The sequence below is a fragment of the Trichechus manatus genome, unplaced genomic scaffold (genome assembly GCF_000243295.1).
Source record: "Trichechus manatus latirostris isolate Lorelei unplaced genomic scaffold, TriManLat1.0 scaffold00160, whole genome shotgun sequence".
NCBI classification, from domain to species: Eukaryota; Metazoa; Chordata; class Mammalia; order Sirenia; family Trichechidae; genus Trichechus; species Trichechus manatus.
Window position 1 is genome coordinate 634,447 of NW_004444096.1, and position 16,161 is coordinate 650,607.

The 16,161-nt window shown below is 38.6% G+C and overlaps 1 protein-coding gene across 1 annotated transcript in view; it reads right to left on the minus strand.

The window, feature by feature from the left end:
* The window catches only part of MKX (mohawk homeobox), a 67,909-nt gene that overhangs the window by 47,068 nt on the left and 4,680 nt on the right, over positions 1-16,161 (minus strand). Inside the window, exons 3-4 of the mRNA XM_004386268.1 lie at positions 9,539-9,692; positions 8,773-9,108 (exon numbers count right to left, since the gene is read on the minus strand). Of these exons, the coding sequence (XP_004386325.1) occupies positions 8,773-9,108; positions 9,539-9,692 (490 nt within the window). The remainder of the gene's footprint in view (positions 1-8,772; positions 9,109-9,538; positions 9,693-16,161) is intronic.

The following is a 16,161-nucleotide window of genomic DNA, read 5'->3' on the forward strand; positions in this document are numbered from 1 at the left end:
GAAAAAAAAAAAAAAATTCAGCTCCCAGTGTAAAGTCTACAGCGACTTCCTAAACTGTAAAATAAGAGCTGGAACTAGGGGATTCTTTAAAGTTCACGGCTGGATTTATAACAATCCCTGACTAATCACCTCTTTAGCATAATCAAGATGAGAGTACTTGGGAACAAAGCTGTTGAAGAGGAAAGAGAGAGAGAGAAAAAAAAGAGCTATCGTACAGCTGTTATTTAAACATGCCATTCTTCTTTTAAACCAAAAACCAAGAAAAAATTCAGACTTGTGAATGAAATCGGGCAAAGTGAACAAAATTATCATTTTTTGGCTTCCTCAAAACTCATAATTATAAATTGTATCATTTCTAATAGAAAACAAGAACGTTAAGTTTCCAAAATTTAAAAGTACCAAAATTCTGGATTGGAAGAAAACACATATTTATCTTGAGTAATAATCCTTTTGCATCAACAGGACAAATTTTGACATAGAAAAATACCTCTTTAATTTTAGAAACGAAATGGAGAGACAGAAGGGAAAAACTAACCGCAACCAACCAAAAACAGGAGAAAGAAAAGAGACCACTTCCATACCCATTCAACAGAACGTCTTGTTATTTTCACAGACAGTAAAGCGTTTTGCCAGCCTTTTAGTCCTAAGCTGGACAGGGGTCAGTGGATCCTACCTGGGCTTGTGAGTGTGTAAAGAGTTTACAAACGTAACTAAATGCAGAATCACTGGGAGTTATACACCTATATTCCTCATACACAGGGGAAGGAAAAAAAAAAAAAACTTTTACTCCAGCTTGGAGTTTGGCTTGAATTTTTATGGCTTATTTAGAGGCCCCAGGGAATGAAAAAGTCTTTTAATGGAAACACTGACGCAGGCTTAAATGCAGTGACCTGAGCACTTTCACGAAAGTACAGCAGGATGCGGCCGATCCCTCTGGAAAGTTTGAAATGCAGACAGTATCAGAAAAGCAATTACAAGTGATTTTATCAGAACAATTGATAAATTTACTATCTGTCAAATTTATGATAATTTACAACTGATACATGTCAGTCGAACAGTAATGCCAACACACGGAGGACACCTCTGCGGAAACAAATTTCCACGTTAGCGAAGATGTTTTTAGTAAGAAAATTTAAAACGTAGGGGATCTTTACTCTTACACATGAAGGAGAGTGAAAACGTAAAATTTCGGCATAGATGTTCTCCATCCATGTTATAATTAAATAGAGTCATTCTTTAAAAGTCAAAGATGTCTTGAGAACCACCCTGAGAGTGGATGTGGACAAGTTTAGAACAAGAGCAGAAGTCTTTAAACCAGTGGGTCTAAGTTTTTGCTTTCTCTCTTAAGTGTCTGAAAAGCTATGTACTAGAGAGATACAGACAATAAGGACCATCACTTAGTGGGGTTAAATTTATCAAAAAGCTCCCTTTGCTTTTAATTGTCTGTCTGCAATACTTTTTATTCTCCAGTGGCTTTCTTTAAAGTAACCAACCTTTTCCATCCCTCATCCTTGCATGTCCCTGGAAATCACTCTTCCCTTCAAAATCTGTTTACTTTCATTTTAGACTTTCTAAGTTTTTATTCCGAATCTCTTTTACACCTCATTGTTTTAAGCTTCATTTTGTTGAATTGTTTCCCTCTGATTTTTATTCTTTTATCTTTGCTTTAAAAACAAACAAACAAACAATTTAAACCTATTTAGGACCCTTTTCTTTCTCTTGTTCTGTTCACAGACACAGATCAACATATGCATATGTACATTGAAACGTCTTTTATGATTTAAGAGGCAGACAGACTAAATCATTAAAACACTGACTCAAGCATTCAACAAACATTTATAAAGCAAATAAGTGAAAGACGCTGTCCTAAGGGCAATGGGGACTATAAAAATTAATAAAACGCCAATTCAGGGCTTCAGAGAGCTTTTAATACATACGAGGTTGTGGCTGTCAGCGCAAAGGAACAGGCGGAAGGCAGCAGCTACGTTTTAGAAACAGTTTGTCTACATTCAGACAAACATGAAATCTGTTTCGCTATCTTTCTTAGATCTCACATGAAGGAAACACGAAGTAGAGGGACAAGAACTCAGGATCTAACATAGCCCTAAAAAGCTGACACATTTTCTAAACTGAGCTGCCTTATACTTTTGATTTGTTTCTGAGCCCTGTCGCTGTAAGGGGCTGTAAGCCTCAGCATCTACTTTTAGGCTTTTTCAGGCTCTCACATGGTATCATATAAAAAATGAAGACAAGTGAATAAAAAGCTACCCCTGAAGGAGTGGGCAAATTGTTCATGCCGATATCTGAGCTCTGTTACTACTTTTGTCGGTCATTGATCTCTCAGCTCCTAACAGTGGGTGGGACACTTGCGTAAATTCATTTAAATTTGGCAAGTGAATCCATAAAGAAAATTTAATGTTCAAAAAGCAAATGAGTTTGAATTTCAGAAATAATCCTTGAAAATGTGATAATTTTCATTGATATATTTATTATTAATAATATAATTGAATATAATATAATGAATTTCATTGATAATATTTATTAAGAATCTGTGTTGGTCAGAAGAGTGTTTACATTTTTATACTTCTATGGTAACTTCACACATACCAGAGGTCAGAATTTCTACACATCTTATTTAAGCAGTTAGGAAAGACCCCTCAAGAAAGGGCTATCAAAAAGACATTGTTCTTTACTCAGAGGAGCTAGAGGCAGGTTTAGGACTGTGGTCAACCCTGAATTCAGTGATCTGAAAGCCTGGGCTAAGATATAAGAAGCAACGGGAAGAGAGAGCTTAGAAAAAGAGAAAGGATGCTAAGGCTCGCCCCAAAAGTTGTGTCTAATGTTAAAAGTTCAGGAGAGCAGAAAATTCCATTTTTAAAAAATTGGAATTTCAATTTAAAGTTCTGCTGTCTGGAAAATGCCATGTAGAACACCTCATTCCCAGATGGTGTTTGATAAGTGGGGTCTTATCGCAGTAAAGACACAAGATAAGGACTTGGATAAACTTCCAAGTATCCTTCAAACGTCACTAACTGGGCTGGTGATAGCGGGTTTTATTACTCTCTTCTGGAGCACATCAACAGTCATATGCGTGCCAGGAAGAGAATGTCTGGAATAATCCAAAATGGCAAAGCTTGATTCTTTCACTAAAGACAAGGAAGTGACAAACACACGAAGGGAAATAAAACAAGAAAAAAGTTATCTAAAGTAGACTTACAATAAAACCCCAAGGAGAAACCTGGCGTGGTCACAGATGCCCTCATACACTATTCCTGGCTCTCGACACAGCCCCCTCTCAACTGCCATGAAGGTCTTCCTTAAGCTACCTTCCAGATACGAGACTTGAAATTGATGGAACAGATAAATTAGGGATGATTACCTACTGTTCAAAAGGATCTGCCAGGGCATCCCTTTAAATCTTTCTTCTGCGTCATTTAAATATGGTTTCATTGACCAGTAGCCTAGCACATAACACAGGACCCCAATGAGCCTAGTATTCTAGGAGTGGCTCTTAATAAGCATTTGTGTGTGTGGAATGAATGTGTGAAACACCTCATATATGAATCAGTTGTGTCCCAAAAGGGTACTTCTTGAATCAGTTGTTTAGAACTGAGAATGCATTTCTCCAAAGAAGCTATGTTAAAAATTAAGATTAAACCTCAGACTACCCCAATGGTTAATTTAGCTCATCAGCATCCCTGGATTTTACTACTGATAATAAACCAGTCACCGTCAAGTCGATTCCGACTCATGGCGACCTCACGCGTGTCAGAGTAGAATTGTGCTCCATAAGGTTTTCAGTGGCTGATTTTTTTGGAAGTAGGTTGCCAAGACTTTCTTCCGAGCTGCCTCTGGGTGGATTCGAACCTCCAACCTTCTGATCAGTAGCTGAGTGTGTTAACCATTTGTACCACCCAGGGACTCCAGAATATCTGCCTCCGTTTGTGTGGGGTCAGTGGTCATAGTCTGCAGACGTTTTTTTTTTTGCAGCCCCTCAGGGACCATCCTGGAGGAGCCATCCAGCATCTGTTCCACCCTACAGAGTGAGTTCTCACTGGAACCTTTCCTAACTTGGATCAGAGTTTGACTCACCCTCAAAGCCAAACCTACGAAAACATCCTTCTCTACCAAAAGAGAGACGAGAGGCTTCTAAGAAGCATACTGATAGGGAAAATCAGGCAGGTCTTCAAATGACACATCGAGGAGTTACCCTCTACTCTTGCCCAGTTTTACAACAAGTCCCTACGAAGTTCTCTGTTTTCACAGCTCACAAACGACTCAGCAAACCCACTGCCGTCGAGTCGATTCTGACTCATAGAAACCCTATCGGACAGAGTAGAATCGCCCCGTAGAGTTTCCAAGGCTGCAAATCTTTTACAGAAGCAGACCACCACATCCTTCTCCTGCAGAGCGGCTGGTGGGTTCGAACCGCCGACCCTTTGGTTGGCAGCTGAGCGCTTTAACCGCTGTGCCACCAGGGCTCCTTGCTCACAAATGAGCAACCTATGAAGGACTAGCACATTCAACAGTCCCATCTGAGCCCCCACTGCTCTCTCTGGTGGTATGTAACGGATAAGCTTAATCTGCTCCTACATGGCTGATTTTTGAAAACTTCATCTTGTTAAACTGCCTAAAATCGCTCTTGATTAGGTCCATCTGGTGGTCTGTAGGCAGATAGGACTCTTTTCTACGTTCCTGTGAACTCACCAGACTGACTTCCCCTCCACCTGATGCAGGTGGCTATCTCTGAAAAAACAGAGACAAAAAAGCAGTTGTTTATTTGGTGCACGGGACGCTTTGGGAGGTAGAGCCCGTTTGGCTGGCCTGCCGTGGTTGGGGAATTTGAACAAAAACCAGGCATTTTGGTTACTGAGGCATTAGAAGTAGAAAGAAAGTTCGGGAGGATGCCAAAGGCCATTCTGAAAATTCTTTGTTTACCGATGGCCCCAAGGGGAGAAGATGCTCTTTTTCCTCGATTTTCTCTCCTCCTGCAGACTCATGTACTGCAGAATTTAAGCCCGTTATTAAAACTAGTAGGAACCCACAGGTACTGCAAATAGTGAACACACTCAGCTGCTAACCAAGAGGGTGGTGGTATGAGTCCATCCAGAGGTGCCTCGAAAGAAAGGCCTGGTGATCTACTTCTGAAAACTCAGTGATTGAAAACTCTGTGGAGCACAGTTCTACTCTGACACACATGGGTCGTCATGAGTTGGCAACCGTGCTTGTGTTTATTATGGCTACAAGTCCTAACCTGAACCTCTGAGAGAGGGCCCACCTCGGGGTTAGAAGCTGGATGTCGGTGTATAATGGGAACTCCCTCCAACCAACATCTGAAAATTATCATCTGCTAATCTAACATAATGAAAATGGATTGTAATTATAATTTAGACGAATTAATTCAACAGAGGACACTGAGTGACTTAATTTCCTTAACTGTATTTGGAAGCAATGACCTTAGTAATTTGGATCAATTCTAATGGGACAACTGGTACTGTCAGAAATGTTTCCACCACTTTGTTGAGAGCCTACTGTGTGCCCGGTACAATGCCAAACACTGAGGATTACAGAAACATATTTAAAGTCTACATAAAATCAATGCAACCATACTTGTATCTGCTTTGATGGTTTCTAGGATATCTTCAGTTAGATTACTACCTTATAATCTAGCAGGCTTCTGCCTCCTAGAATTTAATAGGGACAGGTGAAATAAAATTCAGTGAAAATTATCCTTCCAGACACTAATGCTCTCATTCGGCCTTTTGAGCCCACATGTTTAATGACATGCATCGTGAAGTAGCAATACTTTTACAAAAGATGAATAAATGGATAAAATTTCTTAGCAGAGATAAACCAACAAATTTTATCTCAGGGTGATCTGCTCCTGAAAAAGAATTTAAAAGTTCAAATCCCTGTACTATTTTAGCACTGCCTTGTGGGGGAGGGGTGCTGTCAATTGAAGACTGAGGACTTCTATTTGGGTGAGGAAAGAAAGTTATAACCAGAAGGAATTGAAAGAATTTGGAATAAGCTTGTTATGCCAGAGAAATCTATAGCAGTTACCCGAAAGTATTTATTTAAATCCCCTATTTATGCACGTGTGGTAACCCAGCTACAATTGCGGCAATACTGTCACTCAGTTTCCACAGAAGAGAGCCATCCATTGTTTCATCTACAACTCAGCAGACCGGTCTTAGACCACCAGTCTTTTAAAATTCTCCACCCACAAAACCAAAAATCTTTGTTGTTTTTTTTTTAAGCTTATACACAGGCATGAAAAAAACAGAAGTTCACATGTCTAGGTTGCTTTTTCACTGCTTGCATAACTTAAAAAAAAAGGTTTTTATTTAAAAATAAAACTGGGCAAGGGAATAGTTCATAATATGGACCAAGTGCATTTGGAATGCTTTAATAAAAATAAACGGCCAAGGTATTTAACGTTGAAAAGCATCAACTATACAAGCACACTATTCCTTCTTTGATTTTATAGTTTGTCACCTTTGAAAACAGGATTTTTAGAAGACTCACCACGCTGGATAAATTTTGTAGACATATTCTGAAGACTTAGTTTTGTAGACCTTGTTTTTACGGGGCAACATAAAGAAATCGATACGTCTTTTTCTTTTAAATAACAGACCTCCAATTATTCCACCTCATCAAAATTAATTTCATTTTTTCCAACAATGTTTCTTGTTTTTACCCATACACAGTTGTATCGTCACAATTGTATTCAGTGTTTCTATAATTTTGAATTCTTTTTCACGGGACATTATATTATCAATATTTCTCAGGTTTCATAGTCAGTATCAGCATTATAAGTAAAAATTTTGACTTTTATGCTATCTTAATCTGGTACAGGATTAGGATAACATTTACATTTTATAAATCTGGGATACTTCCCATATTTCTATATGCTCCAGAAACATTTATAAAACACAAGAATTAATTATTTCTTGAGTTTGGGAAAAAAAAGCTTACCAATGACTCTGTCAAGTCATATTTTTGGGAAACTGGTTAACTATAAACTTAATTTTTCCTGAGTTATTGGTCTTTTAAAACTTTTCTAATTGTGAATTTATAATTTAATTTGTGTAGATGACACAGTTTGTTTCATTTACTCGTTCACATATATTGTTAAACAACTGTGCACTTCATCATTTTCAAATCTTGTTTCTGTAATAATTATGTGGTGCTTGATATAGCTCCTTCTTCATTTACAACTTAGCTTATTTATTCTATTTTTGCTTTCAAAGAGTCAACTCTTGACTTACTTATCTACTTTGCAGCTTTCTATTTTACTTTATTTTTATCCTTTCTTTTCAATTATCTTGAATGACTTGAATGACTTGATGTCTTTTCCTTGGTCCAAACATAAATATTCATCAAGCTCTGAATAAACTCAAGTTCTGCTCTGGTCACATCACTTGGATCTCAGTATGTAGGATTTTCCTTACCATTATTCCCTGAGAAGGCTTCTGTTGTGTGCCTTTTACTTCCTTCTAGACCCAGTTATTACTAAGAAGACTACTTTTGCATTTCTGAGTGTTTGGAGTTGTTTTTATTGTTAGAGTTGGGGATGCACAGAGAAAATGGGCTTGATTAAAATCTTTTTAAATATATCGAGACGATCTCTGAATCTTCATAGATCATGTGTCTTGTACACATTTCTGTAGACACTTGAAAATCAGACTGCTGGCTAAGTAATCTGAAGAAGGCATTACACAGACCAAACTTAGATTCTTTTATAACGCCACACTGTTTATACATCAAGCTCCTCCACATTACAAAGACGAAACACTTGTGCATATTTAGCACAGTACCTAGCACATCATGACCACCCAACAAATGCCGGGTGGCACAGGTGTAATAGTAACAATAATATTCTAACAGTAGTGATATTCCTTCTGTCTCTTCTGCAGGTTCAGCCACACTACTGATCTGGAGAAGAGCAACCAGCTCTGTGGTTTTGGTCTGGATTTCCTTACCCGTGACATCACATGGCTGGACTAGATGTTTTCTGGTCTAGTTATTTCCAATTCCAAAATTCTAAATCTTGTTGGCTTGTTCGGACCCAGACTCCATCTACACTGAATGTAGGTCACGCATATCCCCCGTTTCTAAGGAACATGCTCCAACACTCTTTAACTGCAAAGGTCTCTGGGAAACGAAGTCAAGATAGAAAATTTTACCAAACCGGCAACTGAAAGTTTTGAGCAGGTAGGAAAGTCAAATTTTAAAGCTATTCATCGGTCCTCCTTATGCTTTCTAGGAATGCAAGTAAAATTTCCAAAGCAATGTGAAGCCAAACCTATTCTTTTCCTTCACGAAAGCCATGCTAATTTGGGTCACTTTCTATCAGTATTAGCAATCAAAGAATTTAAGAGAAAATATGAAATACAAAGTATTTGCACGGCTGGCTATACTCCAAGACATTCCTCCATTATAATACATTCCTAAAAGCCAGTAATACCTTCCCTAAGAAAGTTTATCATGCAGATTGAAAATAATCATCAAGAGTGAAAGTCTTATCACTATTATTAAGGATGAAAATTTCCCAGCGTCTATAAAACCATCATCTACTAACAAATGTACTGATCAGTCATTAAAAGCAAAGCAAAAGCTCTGAAACCAAATTATGGACCATCTAGGAATAACGGGATGCAAAACCAGTAAGAATTATGCTTTTATACCTGTCAAAATAAGTCCCCCGCTGCAGTTTTAATGCTGTTCTAAACAAGGTATCACTGTAATTACTATAAAATGCAGACTTACCCGGGCGATAGACAAAGTTGCCTTCAGTTTCTGATGAAGATGGAGACACTAATTCTTCCTCAAATTCGTTGGAGCTAAATGACCCCGAATGGTTTCTCTGCCTTGTTTTTCCCATCATGGCGGCATTTGTGGCCATGACATGCCTCAGAGAGTCATTAAGGTAACGATTCAACAAGCTGCTCTTGTATTTCGGGGGCGACACGTAGTCCTCACTCGCACTGGACCCTGGTCTCACCCCCGTTTTGATCACTGAGCTCTCAGTCTTCATCGCAGGATGGTGAACGGGCTTGTTATAGCCCCCTTCATTCATGTGGTTTCTTGGAGGATTTTCTCCATCTACAGGAGAGAAGTACCACTAAGTAGTACTTACACACACTTTTACACAATCGCTTAATTGTTATCTTTAATCATTAAATATATATAAAGGAAAATATTTAAAGTGTATAAAATTATCTTTGCTATTCAGGATTAATTTTTAGGCAAAGGAAAGCAGGAATTGTATATGATTTCTCTGTACGGTAGTTTAATTTTAATGAATTTTACAGAGAACACTATTCTGACACAGGATAAATCTACAAACAAGAGGAAAAGGCCATAATTCTGTGGGTCATTTAGGGTACTGTAAAAGCGAAGTGACCTCATGCAATAAAAAACAACCGTTACGGCACCATCAGATTTTGTGGTCTCAACCTTAAAAACAGCAGTTGAGGTGAACTTCTTGTCACAGACACAAAGCAAAGAAAGCAAAGTAAAAATATTAACAAACCTTCAGAGCATGAATCATCACTGCTCACACTAAGCCTCTCGGCATTTCCTTGAACATACTTGTTGTATAATTTTATTCTTAAAGCCCAGCTTAAATCTGGCTGCCGAACAGTATTCTTAAGGCGACGTCTCGCATTAGCAAACCAATTTGACACCTAAAAAAAGGATTATTTTTCAATTAACAAAACATAAAAACATAACCGATGATATGATTACTATACCATAAAGACCTAAGCCTTTCTCAGCATCTCTGTTGTTACGTAACCTCAGGATTTAATGGTACTGGGCATTGATGTTCACTCATTCAACAACCGTGCTGAACACTTAGCACAGACATTGAGCATTTACTGTATTATGAGAACAAAAAAAAAAAAAAAAAAAGAGGTTTTTCCATCAAGAAAATTTCAGTCTAGTAAGAGAGATAAAATGTTGTTTTGTAGTTGTGTGCCACTGGGTCAGTTTGGACTCATAGCAAACCCGTGTGACAGAGTAGAAGGTTTTCTTGGCTGTAATCTTTACAGGAGCAGATCACCAGGTCCTTCTCCCACAGAGCTGCAACCTTTCAGTTAGCAGCCGAGCGCTTAACAGTTTGCACCACCAGGGCTTCTTAGTAAGAGATATAGGATAGTATACAAAAAATTCTAATAGAAGAAAGAATGTGATAAATGGTATAAGAGACATTAAAATAAAATGATACTGGAGTCCAAAGGAAGAAGGGATTGCTTCCACTGATTCAACACTTCATGAGAAATTTAAGCTAGGCTTTAGAAGAAGGACAGAACATATCAGGCAGAGTGGGTAGAGAAGTGTATTCCCAGTAAAGAGGACACAGGAACAAATGTAAATTAAATTCAAGAGACACTGGAGAAAGAGGAAAGAGTTAAAGATGACCTTGAATAATCAACAACCCGTGTAATCAAGAGAGGGGTTGTTGTTGTGTAGTGCCATCAAGTCACTTTTCGACTCATAGCAACCCTGTGTGACAGAGTAGAACTGCCCCATAGGGTTTTCTTGGCTGTAATCTTTATGCGAGAAAATTGCCAGGGTCTTTCTCCCATGGAGCCACTGGTTGGGTTTGAACCATGAACCTTTCAGTTAGCAGCCAAGCACTTAACCATTGTGCCACCAGGGCTCCTATAAGAGAAGGGTAGGTGCTACCATTTTGTGAAAGAAAGTGGACTTGTTTGAGGGTTGAAGTGATGCATTTAGTTAGGGGAATGTTTAGTGTGAAGTACTAGAAAAGTATGCAGGTAAAATGTCCTTTAAAATATAAAAGTGGGTGTCTGAGGCATAAGGGAGAGAGGGACTCGATTTGGGAGTCAAATGCACAGAGGTGAGAGTCGAGGCTGTGAGAGTAGGTGGGAAGAAATGATGTTCAAGGACCAACCCTCGGGAACCATCACCGATAGGCAGGACTATAAGAAGAGGAGCTAACAAGGTAGTCAGAAATAGAGCGCTTAGAGAGGTGAGGGGAAGAAGGAAAAGCCAGAGGACATCCCTGTGCAAGCTGAGAGTCAAGCGCTTCCAAAGCCAAGAACTGACGGCAAAGAAATGGAGAAAACACTCCAAAACAAGACCAATTACTTCCCTTTTTTAAAAGTTACTATGAGTTTTTAGAGGCTACAATGGTACTTGAGGTTTCTTCTAAAATATCACGATATATATAGATACCTGAATGGGCAATATTTGCCTTGAAAAGAATGAAATGTGGAAAGGGAATGAAATCTTTTTCCCAGTATGTTCCAGAACATGACCCCACATTACTATCATGGTTTGTGTGGCAATGTTTGCACTGGAAGTTTCTTTTTTTAGATCTATACTGTAAATGGAGCCCTGGTGGCACAGTGGGTAAGAGCTACGGCTGCTAACCAAAAGGTTGGCAGTTCGAATCCACCAGCTGCTCCCTGGAAACCCAATAGGGCAGTTCCACTCTGTCCTACAGCGTCACTGTGAGTTGGCGTTAACTGGTTTGGTTTTTGTTTGTTTGTTTTATACGATAAATACACAATGTTTGCACAGTGCGCAAGCCCTAATTATTGAATGGATCTGTGGTTAATTCTACTTAAACAAAACAAACAAAACAACTACAAATGTTTTCCCTGTCCTGATGGGGAAAACATGGTAGTTTTCTGTAGTTTATGTAATGATGACCTATTCAATATCACCTCCTTTGCACCTTAAGCAATGATGATTGTCCTTTTAAACTGATAGACGCATCAAGTGCCTGGCCCCTTTTTTCATTACATCTCTCAAAACTCCCTCTTATTCTCCAATTCCCTGCCAAAATGTTTGTCCAAGTCATGGCTACTACTAACTGAGAATTTTAGAAAATAAGTCTTTCTAACTTCTCTATTTTCACTCCATCCTCTTGAATCTATCTTAACAATGCAAGTGTCCATGCACCATTTTGATCTAATCACTTAACTTCTTCAAATCCTCATTGATGGCCCATTATCCTATAAATGCAGTATAATAGAGACCTGGTTTCCTGTTCTGAATTTGCCAAAAGCATGCTGTGTGACTTTAGATAAGTCACTTAACCTTTCTGAACTTCAAATCCTTCATCTATAAAATAGCAGGGCTTGATCAGATGGTCCTTAACATCCTTGCCAACTCTAAAAACGAAGGTCTATGAACAGAGCACAAGGTCTCCAAATAAGAGCGTTAATTCCCTCTATCCAAAACCAAACCCACTGCCATCAAGTTGAATCCGACTCATGGCGACCCCCTGTGTTACAGAGTAGAACTGCTCCACAGGGTTTTCTTGGGTGTGATCTTAACAGAAACCATTTGCGTCTCCCAGGGACCTAATGCTCTTTCCAGATGGTACTGAACCACCTTCTGCTCTCAGCTACAGTCTCTGTGCAATCAGTTATGCGTATTTATGCCATTCTTTACTCTTCCCACACACGGAGGCAGCCTTTTAAAAAAATCCAACTCCAAACCATCTTTGTAACTTTCTTTACTAAACAGCATGTAATTCAAATTAACCTTAAATCTTAGCACAAGTACAGTGTAAAATCCAATTCTTATGAAACTCTTCATAAAATAAAAATGCAATGGCCTTCTAATTTAAAAAACATACTTAATGCACTATAATTCTAACAGACAACAATGAAAAACCTTTAAATGTCATGGTGGGATTAACGTGTTTTTTATATATAGGGGCCATACCTTTTCTTATGTTCTACGTACTCACAGTTCTCACCGTACTACAACAGTCACACATTAGGAGATTTTCCAGAAAGATCTGCTAATGTACAACATAGGCTATTCCTAAACTGATTTCATAAGTTTGACTGGAACCCAATCTGCTAATATATTTACTCTGCCAGTATTTTGGAGTCCCTAAAGTTTACAGCACACCCTAAAGGCTGGATTACACCCTTAAACAAAAAAAAACAAAACAAAAAAAACTCAGAAAGAAAGAAAAAATCAAAACCCAGTGCTGTCGAGCCAATTCTGACTCATGGCGACCCCATGTGTTACAGAGTAGAACTGCAGCACAGGGTTTTCTTGGCTGTGATCTTTACAGAAGCAGATTGACAAGCTTCTCTTCCGAGGACCTGCGGGGTGGATGGAACCACCAGTGGTTGAGGTTAGCAGCAGATGGCAAACTGCTTAAACCACCCAGGCTTCCCGTATTATAACCCTAAAAAAAAAAAGAAAGAACAAAACACCACACCCACTGCCATCAAGTCAGTTCTGATTCATAGTGACCCTACAGGTCAGAGTAGAACTGCCTCATAGGGTTTCCAAGGAGTGGCTTCTGGATTTGAACTGCTGACGTTTTGGTTAGCAGCCAAATTCTTAACCACTGCACCATCAGAGCCCCAACAGGTCTAGGTGTTTAATATTTACTTATATTAAGTTGTGCAAAGAACATACAAATAGTTGGTTAATTAATTTGTATAAATAATTTGTTTGCAATTTTTTTCTTGATGAATTAATGCAAATTCCCTCTGTTTCACCAAAGATAAAATACCAGTTCAAAATTTCTACCTATCACCACTATGGATCTGTTCAGCTTGTCATTCAGGTTCTCTTTAAATTCTATTTTACATGAAACAGGCCTCCTCACAAAGGGTAGGTTCTGGAACAGCATTTTAACGTCAGACTCAGAATTTTAAAAGCCTGGTATTTTATAGCAAAAGCTTAGAGAACCAATTCTCTAGAAGCTGGAAGAGAAAACTAAGTAGTCTTCATCCTACTCTAACAGAAGTGTTTACATTCGTCATATTGACAGAGCAATCATTATAGGGGTACACTGGCGTCTATCCACTTCGGCTACACTGAGCTAACAAACTTATTCTGGGTTATTTAACTGAAATATTGAGCATCATTTCCACACCATGTAGTATAACACTTGGGATAATGCAGAAGGACCAATCCAAGATTTTGCTGAATACTTAACAGCTGCTATAAGCCTTGTCGCAAACAGCAAATGTGCTCGGCTGCTGTCCAAAAGGTTGGCAGTTCAAGTCCACCCAGAGTCTCCTCAGAAGAAAGGCCTGGTGATCTACTTCTACAAAATCAGCTACTGAAAATCCTATGAAGCATGGTTCTACTCTGACACACATGGAGTTGCCATACGTAGGAATCAAACTGAGTTGAATCTGAGTTGCCACTAGGTTTTTTTTTAAGGAGCCCTTGTGCGCGATGGTTAAGCACTCACCTGATAACTGAAAGGTTGGTGGTTCGAACCTACCAGCTGCTCCAAGGGAGAAAGATGTGGGACAGAGCCTTGGAAACTCTATGGGACAGTTCTAGTCTGTCATATAGAGTTGCTATGAGTTGAAATTGACTCAACGGCAACGGGGTTTGTTTAAGGATTTGTTGTTGTTGTTATTATGCCTTGTAGTTAATAACTGTATATGTATCTCAGCAGAAACACTCAATGCCAAGCAAAAACAGAGATATGTCAAAATAGGAGGCAAAATTTTGCAACACAGCAGTTTTAACCAAACGGTACATGGACATGTGACAGGAATTTGAAACGTCTCCTGCGAGAAGAGGAAGGATTAACATCCAATCATTAAAACGTAACCTCGAACGGCACCTGCACCGCACTCCATATTATGATTATGAAAGACGTCATCCCAAGAAGACACTGTATCTTACACTCCAGAAAAAAAATACAAATCTGTTTAACAGATACATATATATGTATGTACACTTGAATAATGGGAAATATTGAAACCAGATATCGGCCCCATCTGCAATGACAATTATTCCTTGGTAAACTGCACATTTTACAATATTACAAAACCTCAAAAGGATACCATTATATATTATTCCACAATAAAGCTGTTTATATTTTGAGAGTAGAAATATATTTTTAGAATCTTTGAACAATGGATAGTGATAGGAATCAAGCAGAGTGAAGTATTTTTGTTGGTTCAAGTCAAGACAAGGTCCCTGGGGGGTGCAAACAGTTTGCGCTGGGCTGGTAACCAAGACACTGGTCGTCTGAACCCACAGAGTGGCACTGCAGAAGAAAAACCTGCTTCCATAAAGATTACAGCCAAGAAAACCCTATGGGGCAGTTCTACTCTGTAACACATGGGGTTGGCGTGAGTGAGAACCGACTCACAGCACACAACAAGAACAAAGTCATGGACATACACACACAAACCATCTTCCTGCTAATTTTATAAAAATACTTCATCTCAGTAGAAAGGTGCCAGGTCAATAATGCAAATGAAAGTCAAGGATAGTTACAGCAAATTAAGGTAAGCCGCCAAGTCTAGCAAATAGAAATAAATGAAAGCTGTATAAATGATTCTTTCTGCTTCACTTCTCATGGATGAAAAAATGGAGGAATTGATTAATGTCCTTAGAGCTTCTATTCATCAGAAAATGTTCCTTTTTAAGTCTTAAAAAATATTTCTTCCACTAAAATTTCAGCGTTTTTATTTCTAGGTTTCACGGAAGATTGCCAACCAGGTTTCACACTTTCTTTTTTTTTTAAATCAATTTAAGAACAGTGAAATAAGGCAAAATTGCTTGTTATGAAAAGCTTGACTGTTTGACACACAATGGAAAGAAAAACATTAAGTGTATAGAAATTCTCAAAATATAAGACACTCTTGTAGTTAAGGAATAAAACAATTACGTTGACAGCTTGTTAATATAAGCCATGAGAGACAGGAAATAGGAGGCACTGCAATGAACAAGAAAAAGGAATTTGGAGGCAGAAATAAGGGCGGCACTCCATAGTTGTGTACAGACACAAAAAGACGACAATTTCCAGACATTCTGAAAATAATAACATGAGCTATACTTATGCTAGTGCTCTGCAAAACCACCATCATAAAGTTAATGAGCTGCCTTCTGTGATTTCCTAGAATGGGACAGATTTTCAAGCTAATACATATTAGTCAGATTTCAAGACATTCTCTTGTTGTCAGAAGGGTATTTTGGAAAGCCACATGGTGTTTACACTGTTGTTTTCCAAATGGAACTTACTTACTCCACAAGCACGGATTGAGTGTTTACCACACCGAAGGCACTGATACGGGGGTACAAAGATGAGTGAGACTTGACCACTCTTCCTCAAGTGCTTGACCCCACAGGAGTAATTTATTCACTGGGAGAATCTGACTCGCTAAATGGGGACTCGTT